Genomic DNA, 16,542 nt, shown 5'->3' with positions numbered 1-16,542 from the left:
CTCTCCTGCTTGTTTCCCCCCCAGCCACAACAGCCATGGTAGGCATTACTTCTTCACTGCTCCTCACGCCAGCTTTCTTGGCTTCATCTATATGGCATAAAAGTCTTTAATGTCTTACTCCTAAATTATACCCACATACTGGAAGGACTGACTGTATCAGCAGCACTGGAAAAGGGAATGGCTGTGACAGGGCACTTTGTACTTTTTGTTGAGATGTTGAGTCAGAAAAAGCTTTTTTGTCTTGTTTACATTCTGACATTTAATGTCAGAATGAGGCTTGTGGGGTTTCTTTTATAATGTCCTGGATAATCTAGATCTATTAAATTAAAAATAATTTTAAATATAGGCTTTAGCAAAATAAAGAGTTTAAGATTTCAAATTCAACATATTACCGATACGGGAATATCTTTTATCTAGTACTTAATGGGTGCTAATCTACACTACATCCATAAGGTTTAGATTTATGCCAGTGTAGTCAATAACCAGACAGGAATTGGTGATCATTGACATGCAGCATGTGAAGTATTTAGGCCACAGGATTTTGCAGCATTATATTCTTGGAATAAAAACGCAAGTGGGATAACAATGATGGACTAGAATGCAATCTCTGTCAAGAGGTAATGAGCAGTTTTTGTGGCTTCAGGGTCAGATTAAAAGACTGATAACAGAGACATCCTTTCCTGGTGTTCCCACCATTTTAATAGATCTGAAAATAAGGCTGTTACATAAAAGTGTCATAAGGGCTCTCATTTCAATTGTTAGCCGTAGGAAATGGTCTCTTACATATTTGGCCTTCATGATAAGTAAAAATAGATTTATGGAGTTGTAATTTGCAAACTTTTTTACTTTTCATTCTAAGCGTACTGAAGTGCTGGTACAGACGTTTCTCTGTCCAAGATTACTGACAACAGACTTGTTTTTCCAACTTGTCTTTTATGAACACCCTGGAAGTAGTCCACAGGCCCCTATGGATTCCCAGCTGACAAGCAAGAAAACATTTCTAGAGTAAATGTTAAATTATTTTTTACATAGCATAGAATTGCAAAACATGGTTTCAGTGCTTGATGCGTAAGCACCATGAATGAAGTATTCTTTTATTTTCATTACCTATCTCATTTTTCTAAGCTTAATCTTCACAGAATTAGTTTTTGTTAACTGTTGAGCTTGTGTTTTTTTTCTTATCCTTAAGACAACTTTCATTCCAGGTGGCCTAAGGCAGCTGCATGTTTCTGAGCAACTGGGAAAAGAGGCACAAGCTGTGGATGTAGGAGGAGGGTGCCCCTACCCCATGTCTGCTAGCCAGCTTGGGAAGAGAGTCTGTTTGGGGATAGTGCGATGCATTTATCTAGGCAAATGCTTGGGGATTTTTAAGCTTGAGTATGCTTCTTTGTGCCTTTTGTTTGAGAGGGTGCTCATGTCCTGCCCAAGTTTCACTAGATGAGAATCATTTGCACTGGAAATGGGCTGAAGCAAGGGGCTCTGGCCAGAGAAGCTGAAGAACATCTTCCTCAGATGGAGCGTGAAGTTTGATCTGAATGCATTTGGAGTTCACTGTACCATGTATTTCTCCTTATAGTAAATATTGTACTGTTTCTGTAAGACTGTGGGGAATAGTTTTCATATTCTGATGGAGAATGAGAAAACCACCCACAATACTATATATTAAATAATGTTTCATACTGTATTTTTTGCATCCACCAAATAAAATACAATGGATGCTCAAATTGCTGCTGAAAACTACACAGGCTTTTCTTCCATTTCTGTTTCTCTGTTTTCAGCTGGTTTAAATCTTGAGAACATCTCAGCATAGCTAGAAATGAAAGCTTTTTGGCAGCTGAAAAGCCATAATTCATTGAAAGAAAGGGAGTGAATATGATGGTAGGGAGCCTGGCTGACCAGGCACTTGCAGCTTGGGCTGGGTTGGGATAGCTTCTCAGCTGTCTTACAAAACCTGAATCTTTAGAAGAACTGTGAGGGATCATTTCTGTCTTCTCTAAGTCCTGTGAGGCTGGAAAGAGCAAGAAAGCAGGGATTTTGCAGGGAGATGGTTTGGATTTTTGTTTGGTTTTTGAATTCTACTGAGTTTGCTTCTGATACAGGCAGAAGTAGGAAATGGCCTAAGGAATAAATAGATTTGTAAGTTCCTATCTTTATTCCACACTAAAAATTCTGGGCATGGATGTGTGATGTTTCTGTTCTCATGAAGACTAGTTTTCAGTCACTAACATGTGCAAACTCAGGCAGTTTCTCTGCTGTTGCCAAATGCTATTGGCTATTTCCATTGTTAGAAAATTTCTCCAGGTAGGTCTTCAATTTTTTTTCCCAGCTTGGTGTTGGGTAACATTTACTGCCTTTGAATATCATATGCCTTTTCTACACTCATGGTCAGCCACCTGCATTTCCTTTTAAATATGTTCTGTTTTTTCCTGACTGGTATTGGAGAGTGGGCTATTTTGTACCACAATTGTGGCTGAAAGTAAAATGGGGTGAAGTGGCTTGGTCTATTGTGGCAGCCTCGTCAACAGCAGGATATTTGTCCCATGACAGGGAGTTGTTTTCCTATACGGAAACAGTCTCAGCTGTGTCTTAATTACAATACCACCTATACACCTACTGAGGTACTTCAGGCCTTCCTTTGGAAACATATTTTAAAGGAGTTAAGTCATTTGATGGTGACCAGACAGCGTCTTGAATTTCTCCTTTGGACTGCAGCCAGTTCTAGGCAGACCGTGTGAACTAGCAGAGGCAGATGAGAGCAGGCCTTTTGTAAACCTATCTTAAAAACAGGGTTTTTCTTCTCCCACATATCCCACAGGTAAAAGCTGCCATAGCAAGAGTAGGCTTTGACCAAGTGTCATGTTGTTTTTCTTTTTCCTCTGTAGAAGAAAAGCAGGATAACACTGTTTTAGTTAAGAGCTTTTCACTGAAGTGTTATACGTACCCCCAGTGGAAAAGTCTTTTACTCTGAAATACTCTAATAATCAGGATGGCCTTTCTGCTTTCCATGAAGAATCATTTTTCACTATAGGTCAAACTGAAGAGCAGTTTACTGCCATGAAAAAGCTTAGAACAGGAATCTGTTGCCAAAAAACTCCTAAAAAAAATAGGTCACAAATGTCTTCAACAATATTTTTTAGACCTTTGGGAAAAAAACATTACCTTGGGAAGTCGGATGTAAGTCTTTGAATACAGGAGTTATCCCTTTCACAGTTTGGTATCCCTTTAGGAAAGCTACAGTGAATGCTGGGTAGAATAAATGAGGCAATCAATGCCATGCAGTAAAAAGTAAGATGGAAACCCTTGGTACTCAGAGCAGCAGGTTTGGGTGCTTATATAAGATACAGAACAGATGCACTTTGGTGTAACATTTTGATATTTGGCTTTTTGACTTAAAACTCCATTTGCAACTGTCATACTTTTTTCAACAAGTCGTGGCGAATGGGTCTTCACAGAAATGCTCATAAAAGTAATAGTAGTAAATAGCAGCAGCTATCTTCTCAGTCCTCAAAGATACATGTCTCCTGTAAGGAAGTTCATGTTCTGTCAAGAAAGCGCAAGCTGCTGTGGAAGAAGAGACTGTCTAGTCTTTCAAAGCCTGAACTGTCAATCAGAAAGGGTGACTGATACCATGTTCTATTATCAGCTCATTTTAGCAGACTTTCTATTTAGTGGGGAAATACTTGGAAACATAAATGTGGTGAAAGTCACAAACCGCAAAATTTTAGCCTCTTGAAGCTACAGCTAAATTTTAGGAAAGATGCATTGAGGTCAATATACCTGTGAAACAGGTTTTGATATGTGCTCTTGTTGCTTCCCATTTGAGATCAAATGCACATGACAGCCTATAGATGTTCATATTTGAGGTCCTGACAGAGGGCCTTCATTCCGGGATTTGCTTCTTTCATGTACAGAAGCTCTGCAGAGTATATTGCAAATCCTGTTTATTCATGCATGCGTTTAATGAGATGAAGTGTGATTTGAAGGGGGCTTGCTTCCTAGAGATTGGGTGGTTTCCTAGTTTTCGTTGTGCAGCCTTGGAAATTTTTTTATGCTGCAATTTTTACAAATTTCTTTAACAACTTAGATGAATGTGTTGCATAAACTGAAATTATAAACTGTTCAGTGTGTCATCATCAGCTTCGGAAATTGGAGTGAAGATTAAGAGACTGCTATGCTGGAGAACTGTTATCTCTTTAACCATTTCCTCTTACCTGTTTTCCAGAGAACAGATTTGACCTCTGATAAAGATTTGTACCTTGACAACAGCTCTGTTGAAGAAGCATCAGGCGTCTACCCTATTGATGATGATGATTATTCTTCTGGATCAGGTTCAGGTGAGACAACATGTCACAACTGGATTTTCAAAAGTGTAAGAGGTACTGCAGTTATTTGAGGAAAAGCTGTGCAGTTTTCCTTTATAAGCTGGAGTTGTTACTTTCAGTGAGCATCATGAGTGCTTGGCTCTTTATTTACAGAGCACTGAACACCCCTGCGGGCTGGGTTTTAAATACTAACTTTCAGCTCTTTTCTCTTACGCCTTAGTTGCATCATTTCACTGTGTTGTTTTCTCTCTGCTGTCTCTCTGCTTTCCCTCTGGTTTCTGTGTAGATCTCTCTGGAGTTTTGAAATAAGGATTAGAGAAGGCTTAGTACACCCATGACATAATGCTAATTTAGCAGTCTGTAAGAAAACACAGCAGCAGCAATCTTGTTTTCTCTTATATGCATTCAGGTTCCTGTAAACATAGTGTCCATGCCTTTTGGTTGTTCTTTTAAATTTAGAAGTCTAGATACTGCCAAAACCATGAGTTTTCTCTGAGGTAATTACATTCATATAGTGAATAAAGTAATTCTTAAACATAAGATGCTGAGTTCTCAGACTTAAAACACTCATAGGAGGCATGTAACTAGCTCATCATTTTTCAAAAAACTGTCAGTCAAACCTCATTAATCATTTCTCTCAGAAGGTCTCTTTGTGGATTGTCTTCTAGACTAGCTGGGAGACTCTAGCTGTTACAAGCGCAGGATTGTATGGTATTTTTGGAAGAGGAATTTCCTTGTTGTTTTGAGTATTTGCTAAGCTGTTGTGGAAATCCCATTTCTTTTCCAAGTATGTGTTACTTAGTTCTTTGTTATTATACTTTTTGTAATCTGTCTTTTGATGGTTTTACATACTTGTGGATTTTTAAAGGATGAATCCCTCTTGAAGCATGTTTTGTCATACTTTTTTATGCATGTTTTGTGTTTGTTACCTTGTAAGCCACAGCTGAGATTTTTCAGATGGATTTTTGGTTTTCCTTTCTTTTGGTGATTCAAGGATATGTTAAAATGAAGTCTGCAGAGGTCTAATTGTGCTGCCAGGCAAATCCAGGCCCAAGGTCATTGGCACCTAGATGATAGCCTGCATTTTGGGAGTCCTTCATGGGGATGTTTCAGTGTGATCAAATTTGATGTTTCAGTGTGATCAAAGGCTTAGTTGGACCTTCTTGCTGTAGACTTCTTTGAGGTGAAATTTAACATTTCATTTGAAAAAGAAAAAATAAATTAAATTAACAATTCAATATTTCCATTCCCAGGACAGTCTGAGGAAAAATCTGATCTCCAGTAAAATTGCATTTTCAGTCAGCGTCCCATTTTGTCTTCAGATGCTGGTGACTTTGTAAGCTTCATGAAAAGAAATAGGTTAACAAATAGTGGAATGGAGAATAGTCTGGTTTTTGGCTTCTTTTTTTATCCCTCTGTGGAGTTTGGCTGTTTCTAATATGAATGATTCAAAATGCAGTCTTGCTTTTTAAGTGGAAAGTACAATACAAGAACTGGGTTGAGATTTTGTTAACCCCTCTCAGTGGTAACAGTGGAGCCAGAAGGACAGAATCTACCTCTAGACTTCACCAACTGTAATGCCAACAGGGAGCATTCTTGCTGCCTCTGGCAATCTTTGTTTCTTTCCTACAAGAAAACAGGAAAAGTCTCATTGTAGACTGAGACTAGCTGGATGCCTCTCCAAAGGGCTCATGTTACAGTACCAAAATCTAATACTTTCAAGCAAAGGAAAAACTCTAAGTTAAAATAATCTTCTGACCAATCTGTGGGCCCAGTTTTATTCGTTTAAGAAAAAAATCTTAAGAGGGAAGCAGATTAGCATCCCCTCCACTCTACCCATCCTCTACTTACTGCTATCTCTATTTTATGAAGTAGAAAGTGCCTGCAGATGTACCAATGATCAGTTTTCATAATAGTATGTTGAATGTGTGTCTCTTTACTTGATACTCAGTGATGTAGTGTTCCTCTAGCAGGAAGAGCCTTCCCACTCAAGAGTGGTTTTCTTGCCATGCAATTGCACTCCAAGCAAACAGATCCAACATGACAACATGCTGACTTACTTTCTTTGGTATGAAAATTGTTAGGTGCCACCAGGCCTATGGAGATAAACATGAATTGTCAGCATCACCATTAATGCCCTTGCATGTCTGCAGCAGCATTAACATGGACAAATGTCTCTGTAGACATGACACATTTCAAACTAGAAATTGGCTGAGGGCTTTTTGTAAAGGGAAAAAAAAAAAAAGATGATGATGTTCTGCATTTTTTCTTTTCTTTCCTTTCCTTTCATAGCTTCTTTAGTCTTCATGTACGTTCAGCTACTATTGTGCTTTTGCCCAGGTGTTCAGTCCAAATCCACCCACTTGGTTAACAGTTTCTGAAGGAGCCATGTCTGCATTCTCATTGCTCTGTATCGACAACAGAAAGTCCATAATGAATTCATTAGTCCATTGTTTCCTTCTTGCAGTCTCCCTCTGAGAAGATGCTTCAGTCTGTCATCACTGCTTTTAGTGTTGGTGGTTTTATGTAGCATAATAATAGAAGAGTAAAACTAGTTTTCTTTCTTATAAACAACTCGAATTGCTTTTGTAACTACTTTTTCCTCTGGCATAGAAAGTCTTAACTGAATCTTGATCTTGCAGGTACCTGGAAGTAGCTGCTAAGCAGCATAACTACCCGTATGTTAAGGAAAGGTACCAACTTTATCAGATTCTACAAGTTCTTTGGAAAGCTATCAGTTTGGTTCTTGTATCTTCTCTTAAGTTACTCATGATAGACAAGTCTCTGCAATATATTCATTGTATTCTCATGCAGATTTTTTCCTTCCCCTTCTCTTCCCCAAACTACTATTTCTCAGTCAATAGCAGCTTGAGTTGAGAAGGTTAGCTCAGGGTGAACTAGGTCTAGATTGAGACTGTGGCTCAGGACTGTTCTTGGAGGAAAGTTATGGTGGTGGGATTGGAGCTTCTCCAAGAAACACTAGAGCAGGTCTGCTTGGCTCTTGACCTAATGGGAAGGCAAAGTTATGCTGCAAGGCTGGCAGGCAGTCTGAGTCCAGCGGCAGTGTGTGTGGTGTGGGGCTGGGCGACGCGTGGTGGGGTGCCTGGGGGAAAAGGGGGATGCTGGTTCTTGGCGGAGGTACCGGCGCTCTCCCAGGTGCTGAATAGGAGCCAGCACAGGGGCCATGGCCACCGCTGGGTGCTCCTGGCCGTGGGGAGCACTGTGCCCAGCAGACACTCCGGGTGAGGCAACACACCCTCTGGTGTGCTTGCCCTCCCGTGGTGCAGGCAACACAGCAAGTATTCATTTTCCATTTTCTAAGGTCCCATTTGGGAGTGCCTTTCAGATTGGCTTGAAGCAAGAGCTTCTTCTGTCCTCCTGCCACATCAGCCCCAAGCATGCTTCATGTCATTGACTGCCTGGTTCTTCAGGTCTTTCAGCATAAAAACCTACTGTGATACTGTTTGAAAGTGTGTTTCTGTTGTGCTGGACAGAATCCTGTACTTCAGTACAGTTAGGACTCTAACTTTTATTCTTTCTTCAAGTTTTGTTGTGGTTATTTTTCTCTCCTCAGGTGGGAATTATCAGAGACACAGCATCCTTGTACTGTCCCCATTTATTCAGCTGCAGGTCTCCGACAGGGCACTAGTATTATGTTTACGGTGTTATCTCTGGTTTCCTAACACTATGTTGATTAAGAGTTGTATTGGGGATTTTTCATGTGAATGGGGGTTGGATAAGCCGGCTAAAAATGTGTCATTCTGCTATGTGTCACATTGACGATAGAGATAGAAGGTGTGAAAGAGATGATGGGTATGTGTATGCCCATCTTATGACAAGTTTGCTTGTGGTAGTAGTACTCCCAGAGTGTGATGTGCAACAGCAAAAGTGATACCAAATGATAGGGTGAAATTATTGAATTTGTTTAGTAGGAAGAGTTAATCACTGGTTGCTTTGCAAGTAGGAGTGCTAAGTACCGTGGGCTTTTTGCAGTATACAATAATTTAAGCTGGCAGTCTTGATTTCTTGACAAGTTTCCTCAAGCATCAGGAGTGTGAAAGAGTATTTGCGTTCCTGTCATCTTAGAGGCAGCTAATAGACACATCACTGAGGGCTATATTAGATATTTCCAATACTACAGCACAATTTAGAGCTATTTTGACCACTATGAAGACAGCAGTTAGGCATCCTGAAGAAGTTGTAGTGGATAAAAGATGGTGTGTGATAGTGAAGAAACTTTACTACAGAATTGACTATGGGTTTAATTACCACAGAGGTTCTGTGGTGCCCTCACTAGGAGGACAGTATCTATTTGTACAGGGACTGAAGGCAGATAATACCCAGCACTGTCACCCAAGCTGGCCAAATCCAGAAATCATCTAAAGAGACAATGATATTTTCAAGAGGAAAAAGTAAGCTAGCTCTTATACTCCATCCACATCACAGTATTCCTTTCAACAACCTAGCTGGAAGTTATGCTCATGTATACACCAGACACTCTGTAGGTTCTTTTCTTTCCAATCTTTTTTGGATTCAGGAAGGAGGTTGGGTCTCTCTCTTTATTTTTTTCTTTTTTTTTTTTTTTTCTTTTTAGGAACTTGATACTATATTAAGTGCTATTGCAATGTTCTGGGGAGTTTTAGAGAGGTTTTTTTTCCCATCCCTTAGTTGTCTATGATTCTATTTATGGGTAATTCTGAGAAAAGTATTGTCAGTTTAGGAAAGGAAATGTCTTCCCTTTGTCTAGCCCTACTCCGTGACAAGCAGACACCTGTCTAGATCAAGCTAATGAGAAAGCAGGAACCATGGGGATGTGTTTGAGATGGTCAGGCCTAAATGATAAGTGTCCCAATGTTTCAGGGATTTTCAGGGTTCCCCTGGGGCCATACAGAAGAGGGGTTGAGTACCTTCACTGCGAATCTAGTGACTAGTCCAGCGGTTAGAGTGGTCATCCATTTGTTGAAACCAGACATCTGCATCTTCCATAGGTAGAGAGTTTTGGACCTGTAATGCTCACCATTTTATCTGGCAGACCCAACTATTGCCTGAAGCACAGGTGGCATTTTAAGGATTTGGAGGAGCAGTTGTGATTAAAAGGGACCTTTCATTTCATAAAAAGAAGAAAATAAAGTAATGTACTCTCAAAGTGTGTTTTCTCGTCAGATCTCTAATCTGTTCATCAATTTTAATTTCCTTGACTCTGAAAGTCTTGTGTAATTTGGAGAAACTTTGGAAGGTGAAGCAGGCTGGGCTCTACATTGGGCCCTTATTTCTCTTATTTCTCAAAGAAAAGTCTTGAGGCAAAGCCATAAAAATTTTCCTGTTGGATGCCTTTCCTCACCTCTGTTTTGAAGCAAGATGGTGGTTTTTTGATCTTTGAGTAGCATTTCAGGAAAATATCTGATTCTTGTTGTGAGGTCTTATCCTAGAGGTTGCACTGTAATTTTGGTATCTCTGAGGGGTTTTCCAGTATTATTCTGTGCCTGTAGCTTTAATGTCGTACTTTTAAAAATTCTTCTAAATTTTCTTTCCTACAGTACAGAAGTTGTTTTATTTATTGTCTTGTTAATGCCCTTCCTTTCAATGCCAAATGTATATAATTCTTGATCATGAGTTCAAAACATTGTTATTGTGCTTGTATTTTCAGCCTGTCCCTTTTCTCTACAAAAATAAGATAAAAATTGGGTTTGGAATGAACAAGTCATACTATTCTGTTGTAAGAAGATGTATTTTTATTTGTAAGGAATTATTCTTATGCACATCTGCTGGATTTATTACCCAATTGTTACTTGGGTAACTGGTGTCTGTAATGAGCAGAACACATTGAGATTCCTAAGGAGTGGTCCAAGAATAGGCTGATTTTTTTTTCTCTTTCAGGCTTTGCAATAATTTAGTCTTTTGTCTATGTCTTCTTCCTTCCAGTATCACTAAAGGATATTTATTAGACACATCCATTATCTTACTCTAAAGGAATCTTCATACTCCAGCAGGGCTTTGAATGTGGAGAAAATTAAATTTAAGGTCATTTTTAGGGAGTTTTCTGTCCTCTCACTCTTGAGTTCAGATGTCTTTTTCTTTTGAAATATAGAGTTTAAAAACATGTGAATTCCTGATGACTGAAACATGAAGTAATCTTTTCTGTGGATACTTGGGTTTTTATGTTTGAGGGTTTAACGGATTTGCTGCAGAAAATAGATTTTGTTGTTGAAGCAGTGTGTTGCAGAGAAAAACTGTTCAGTTCATATGGTTTAAGTCAAGTCAGGATAAAGAAGTTTATTGATTGATTTATGTAATTAGCTGGCAATAATTGAACTACATTTATGGGCTTAATATCAGCAATACAACACATACCACAATACCAGCCACTTAAAAAAATGGTAACATGCAACTAAAAATCTCCAACCTCGTTCTGTAACTGACCCCAGAGTGTGACACACACACACACAGATTTGTTCACACACACATCCCTCTTGCAGGCCATGGGGTGTGCAAGCTCCCTTCATTAGGGTGTGCAGGACCCTCTGCCCGCACACCCCCACTGTGGGAGGTGCGGGTGCCCCCAGCCCCATGTAACTCCAGGACCCCATCACCTCTTGGGGGTAGCAGGAGGTGACCCTGCACCCCCAGGTTGCAGCTTCCAGGGGTGCCCCCATCATGGCTAGAGCTAGAGGCACTGCTGGGGGCACCCATGGGGTAGGGGCGGCACTGTGAAGCCCTAGAAGACCTCATGGTATTACAGGACCACATCAGCCAGGGTCACACAGACCCAGTAGCTGCTACTTTCACTCCAGGGTTTCTCTCCATTACAAGTGTTTATGCTTTTTTTCATACTTCTTTTCAGGCTGGTTCCTTCTGTTTCAAAAGTATTGTGGCAATTTCCTGGTTACTACTTAATCTGGCTGATGGCCCCCCTTCCTCTTTCATACGATCACTTGGGAAAAATACCTCTCTGACAGTTTGGGGCACACTGTTTGCACTTGCATCTTTATCTTAGCAGGCATTGTCATCTAGGCTATTTGCTTAGGGTAAGCTGTGCAAGCACCCCTACCTTGGTGTCATAGTTAAAAATGTGATTAGTCTGGAAGAATTTCACCAGTCAATGCAATGTCTCCTCTTTGGTCTCCAGGTGCTGAAGAAGATGAGGATAGTACAGTGATAACAACATCCAGAACACTTCCAAAATTACCGGCAACTAGTGATGCATCTAGGGCTGAGACCACTACGGTGAAAATGCAGACCAAGGTGCCTGCACAAACAAAGGTGCGTGGCTGGAGAGCAATGGTTAAAATGGTTCTGCTGTACACCACTGATGGCTTCATGTTAACTTTGTTTGATTTATATGGATTTAAAAGCCCCCACATAGTTTTCTTAATGCTATTGCAGCCTGTTAAATGAATACAGAGCTGCTCAGTTTCATTCCTACTACAAAGTCTATTTCATATGAAAGAAAAGAGAGATACAAAAAAGAATCTCTTAGATACACAAGACAGATTTTCATTATACCTTTGAGTCTCAACTGTACCTTTTTTACATCTCTCATATTGTTATTCAAAAAATTCTACATGAAATTTCCCTCCTCAAAGGAGACTGTTATGTGGTTTGACTGTAGTTTGAACACTTGCCAGGTTCCATTTAGCATTTCAGTATTTCCGTCTACTACCTCAGGTAATATTGTCTAAGTTACCCTCAAAGGTGTTCTGAATATGACATGTCTGATGTGTTAATTTCAGAATTCATTCAGAGGCCATTACTCTGATAAACACAGGAAATATTTAACAGTTGTTTGCTAAATTTACTTTTGGGGGTTTTAAACTTGTGTGTAGTGGTTTTCATTTCAATATCATGACAACAAATAGATTCAATTACAATGTCTAGCACAGCTTTCTGTGGTCAGAAAGCTTCCCGTGTGGTGTGTTTGTCGATATTGTGGTGTACGCATATGGAGCCGCAGCTTTGTGGCTGCCCATGACAGGCAGTGACTGTGCTGACTTGTAGTGCTCCCTGTCTGTAAGCAATGTTCTGTTTTCCTTTTGTGCCACAGTCACCTGAAGAAATCGATAAAGAGGAAAGGACTGAGGTGGATGCCAAGAAAAAGAGTGATCAGCCAGGGGATGACACCGACGTGTACACTGAGAAGCATTCAGAAAACCTCTTCCAGAGAACAGAAGTTCTGGCAGGTGAGGCTGTGTTTGCCAAGGTCCAGCTCACCAGAAATACCCCAGGAAACCGAGGGGATCCATATCAAATAATGCAAACTCAACATTTGTGGTTTCTTAGTAGATCCTTAAACAATTCATAGTGGGTAGCCAGTGGTTGATATGATGAGAATGAAATGGGCATCTTCTGGAGTTTTTTAATAGCGAAGTATGTTGTTAATTGATTTGATGCCCAAAAGTTGAGTACTGGCAGCTGAATATCTGGAGCTTCCACATCTCAGAAAGGGAGTTGCTATTTGGATTGATGTTTGCAATGCAAAAATGTATTTCTCACCCACACTCCCAAGAGCACATTGCTCTCTGGTCCGCCTCATGCAGATGGACACTGCCCAGGAGGAGCACATGGCAAGGGGTGGATGGATAGGTGGATGGAGAGGGACAGATGGGTGCCTTCCTTAGGATACAGAGAATGGGTCTATTACCATGCATAACGCAGGGAGGCACAGGCTAGCCACTGATGTTTTCACTAGATGTGAGGGCTTTTTGGCGTAAGAAAGAACAGTGTTTACAGGTACACTTTTCCGTACTGTCCTTAGAAGTGTTGGGAGCCATGATGGTCACACAGTTTTGGACCACATCTTCCCATGAGCATCAAAATGTGAAATAGCCTTAATATCCACATCAGTGGAAGCATGTGGGTTTGCTCTTGAAGGCTAATTGCAGTTGATACTTTCTACACGCTTGCAAACCCATGATGAATGTAATGCCTCTCTTCCTACAGCTCCATGAAATGTTCTCTCCTAATACTCATCAGTAGGAAATTCATTTCAGTCTTGAGTCAGAGTGAAAAGTGATGGAGAAAAGGGAAAATTCATTTCTTACTAGTGTAACAAAATAGCTCTTTTAAGGCTGAAAATGTTAAATGTTGAAAAGTGAGTTTGAAAGAAACTTAAAAGTTATTATTATAAATTAAGACGACTTCTGCTTGACAGTATTTGTGGCTCTCTTAAATGAGATTTTAGGACTTTTTTAATAACATTTTTAGAACTGTGGGTTGTTGCGTTACTGACCTGTAGATGAAATGTACTTTTAAATGACTGCCTTCATAAACACAAACAGGCTTTCTGAGAATATATTTCAGGATACTAATAATCAAGACAGTTGCATAATGGGAGCCCTTTTCTGCAATTTGAAATAATAGCAACCTTATTGTGTGAGATGAAAAAGAAACATGGTGCTAAACTTGTTTTCCCAGCATATTGTGAATGTCTGTTTCTTTGATTACAGCTGTTATTGCTGGCGGAGTTATCGGTTTTCTTTTTGCAATCTTCCTTATCCTGCTGCTGGTATACCGCATGAGAAAGAAGGATGAAGGCAGTTACGACCTTGGTGAACGTAAACCATCCTGTGCTGCCTATCAAAAGGCACCTACTAAGGAGTTTTATGCATAAAATTCCTATTTAGTGTCTCTATTTATGAGATCACTGACTTTTTTAAATAAAGCTTTTGCATAGAATAATGAAGATCCCCCCCTTTTTTTTTTTCCTTCTTTTTTTTTTTTCCCCATTAAAGAGCCATTCCGGCACCTTTATGATAAAATCCCATTGTATTTAAAACTTTTCATGTATTCCTTTACAAATGTAAAATTAAAACTTAACATTTGCAGTGTTCTGTGAATAACAGTGGCAAAGCATTATTTTATAAAACCATTGATGTTCACTGAATCATTTTTAAAACTTTATGCATAAATATAAAATAATGAAAATTATTGTTTTATCCTATGGTTCAATGAAAGTTGTTTAATTTTTGTCAGCATGTGTCAGATTGATCTTACAAGTTAGTTTTTATTTCATTAATTTATCTGTTTCCAAAAAATGCCTTTTTGTAGTTGTCATGGTGCAATTTGTCTTCGGATAATTCAGATAACAGTAACTTTTAGTGTAAATGTAATTTTTCAGCTATGTAAACTTTAACCTCCACTTTGTATAAATTTAAGTGTCAGAATATCAATTTTACACTTCGCATTGTTTCTCAGCATACCTGTAGCTTCAGTGAGATTTGTAACAGCAAATTAATGTGTAAAATTGGATTATTACTACAAACTGTATAGTCGTATTCTTACTAAACAAATCTCCTGTAAGGAAGATTTGGAGTAAGCTACTGACACACCTAAGCAAACCCAAAGACTCTAACAGTATTTTGAGAAGTTGCTGCAGATTTCTATGGCCACTGTATTTGTTAATTATTTGCAATTTGAAGGTACAAGTAGGGGTTTAAATTTTTGTTCTTTAAAAATGCATTTAAGTTGTAAAAGTCTTTTAAAGCCTTTGAAGTGCCTATGATTATATGTGACTCGTCGCAGACTGGTGTTAATGAGTATATAACAGTAAAAGAAAATGTTGGTATTTTATAAGCACAGACAATTCTAATGGTAACTTTTGTAGTCTTACATGGATAGACATAATTGTAATTTGGGAACATAAACACTACTGAATAAATCATGTGGCCTAATACTGAGAATTCCATTGTGATATACTTCTGTACGCTTTTCATTTTATGTCTACTTGCTTATGTTTTAATGTCACAGAGTACATCTAGTAGATCTTAAAAATCCAGACCAAAAGAAAAAGGCTGTTGATCTAGGCTGATCCTTGGACTAGATTTATTGCTGAAGCGGCAGAGAAAAGCGGGAATGTTTAAGTCTTGCTTCTGATGTATGAGTCATTCGACCTTTGCATTATATTTAATGGCAGTACTGACACAGACATGTTCTTCCTGCAAATGTTGTTTTCCATACTCTAAAATTCAAAGGAGTACCTGGGTTCATTTATTGTGTATATTGGGGTTTGATTTGTTGTTCAGGATTGTTTTTTTCCCTGGCCTTTGGAGATTTTTGGCTTATTCTGCTCGGACTCCAGCAGAAGAGTTGAGACAAGTGGAATATCTTCATAAGAGAAGAAATTTTCCGAGTAGAAGAGAAAAGGTTCTGTTGCTTAGACCTCAGATAGGTGTTGGATAGAGGGACACATGGAGAAGATGATAGTCTGCCTCCTTATATTACGCTTTCTAACAGACAAATGGCTTCATCTTCTGCTCTGTTAACCTCCTCACTTTTCATTTTTGAGATTTCCAAAATACACGTGTTCAGGACGTCAAGCTGAAGTACTTCTCAGAAATGGCAATGTAATGTAAATAAGTTCTGGTAGCTCTTTACACAAGAGTTGCATAACTTGTATTTGTTGCTGTCCCAAGTTCAGTGGTCATTTAGGATCAAACAAACGCTATCCTGTGCTAAAATATTTAATATATTGCTTTTAAAATTACTTATACTTACTGGCAAGTTTTTCAAAGCCATACAAGTTCAGCAAGTAAAAACAGGGTAAGAATTTAACAGGTATATCTTATTGTGCAATATTTAGTGAAATTCAATTAGTAAAATAACTGCTTGAAATAACTGTGCCAAGAAAAGAAAATTTCTGGCAAATGCTGTGCCACTGCTGTAAAATAAAGCATTTGTTAAAGTGCCAAAATAAAGTCTACCATGCCTAAACTAATACTTTATTTGTATAGTCTGACATCCAGTTTTTTGAAGCCCACTTTGCTTGAGGTAGTAGATCTGAATTTTCTTTAAGGGTGCAATGAATATTGCTGTAAGTATAGCTGTGAATATTAAGCACCAGATAAATTGTCTTCTTCTTCGTAAGCAACCTGATATTAGGAAGCTGTTTTCTTTTTACTTATGTATGTTAGATGCTACCTCTATTCCTGATGTGCAGAACACTTTATCCAACATAGATATCTGTTGTAATTATGCAGGCTACCAAATACTATGCTTGTTTGGTTCCTCCTGTCTCTGCTAAGAAGCAGAAGCAATGATAAAGCTTCAGCTCTATTTCACCAGTTGCCTTTTTTTTCCACTACACATCCATTATCCACTCTGTTATGTGCAGAAGATGTTTAATGCATCAGTTATGTACACGGACCTGAAGTATCACAGTCCTCCCACCCTCCCTAACAAAACCCTGAAACTTCTTTAACATGCAGTAGGTGTGATAGTAGCATTT

General features: G+C 39.0%; 1 protein-coding gene across 1 annotated transcript; it reads left to right on the top strand.

Moving 5' to 3' along the window:
- Nucleotides 1-4,222: 4,222 nt before the first annotated feature.
- On the top strand, nucleotides 4,223-16,034 carry SDC2 (syndecan 2; the record flags this gene model as incomplete). Its single annotated transcript, XM_010012425.1, has 4 exons — nucleotides 4,223-4,334; nucleotides 11,449-11,582; nucleotides 12,364-12,499; nucleotides 13,766-16,034. Coding segments are annotated over 4 exons (546 nt in total), but the record flags the coding sequence as incomplete, so codon positions are not given.
- Between the last annotated feature and the right edge of the window lie 508 nt (nucleotides 16,035-16,542).

Source organism: Nestor notabilis, unplaced genomic scaffold, assembly GCF_000696875.1.
Source record: "Nestor notabilis isolate BGI_N333 unplaced genomic scaffold, ASM69687v1 scaffold1644, whole genome shotgun sequence".
NCBI classification, from domain to species: Eukaryota; Metazoa; Chordata; class Aves; order Psittaciformes; family Psittacidae; genus Nestor; species Nestor notabilis.
This window is presented reverse-complemented; position numbering and strand designations above follow the sequence as displayed.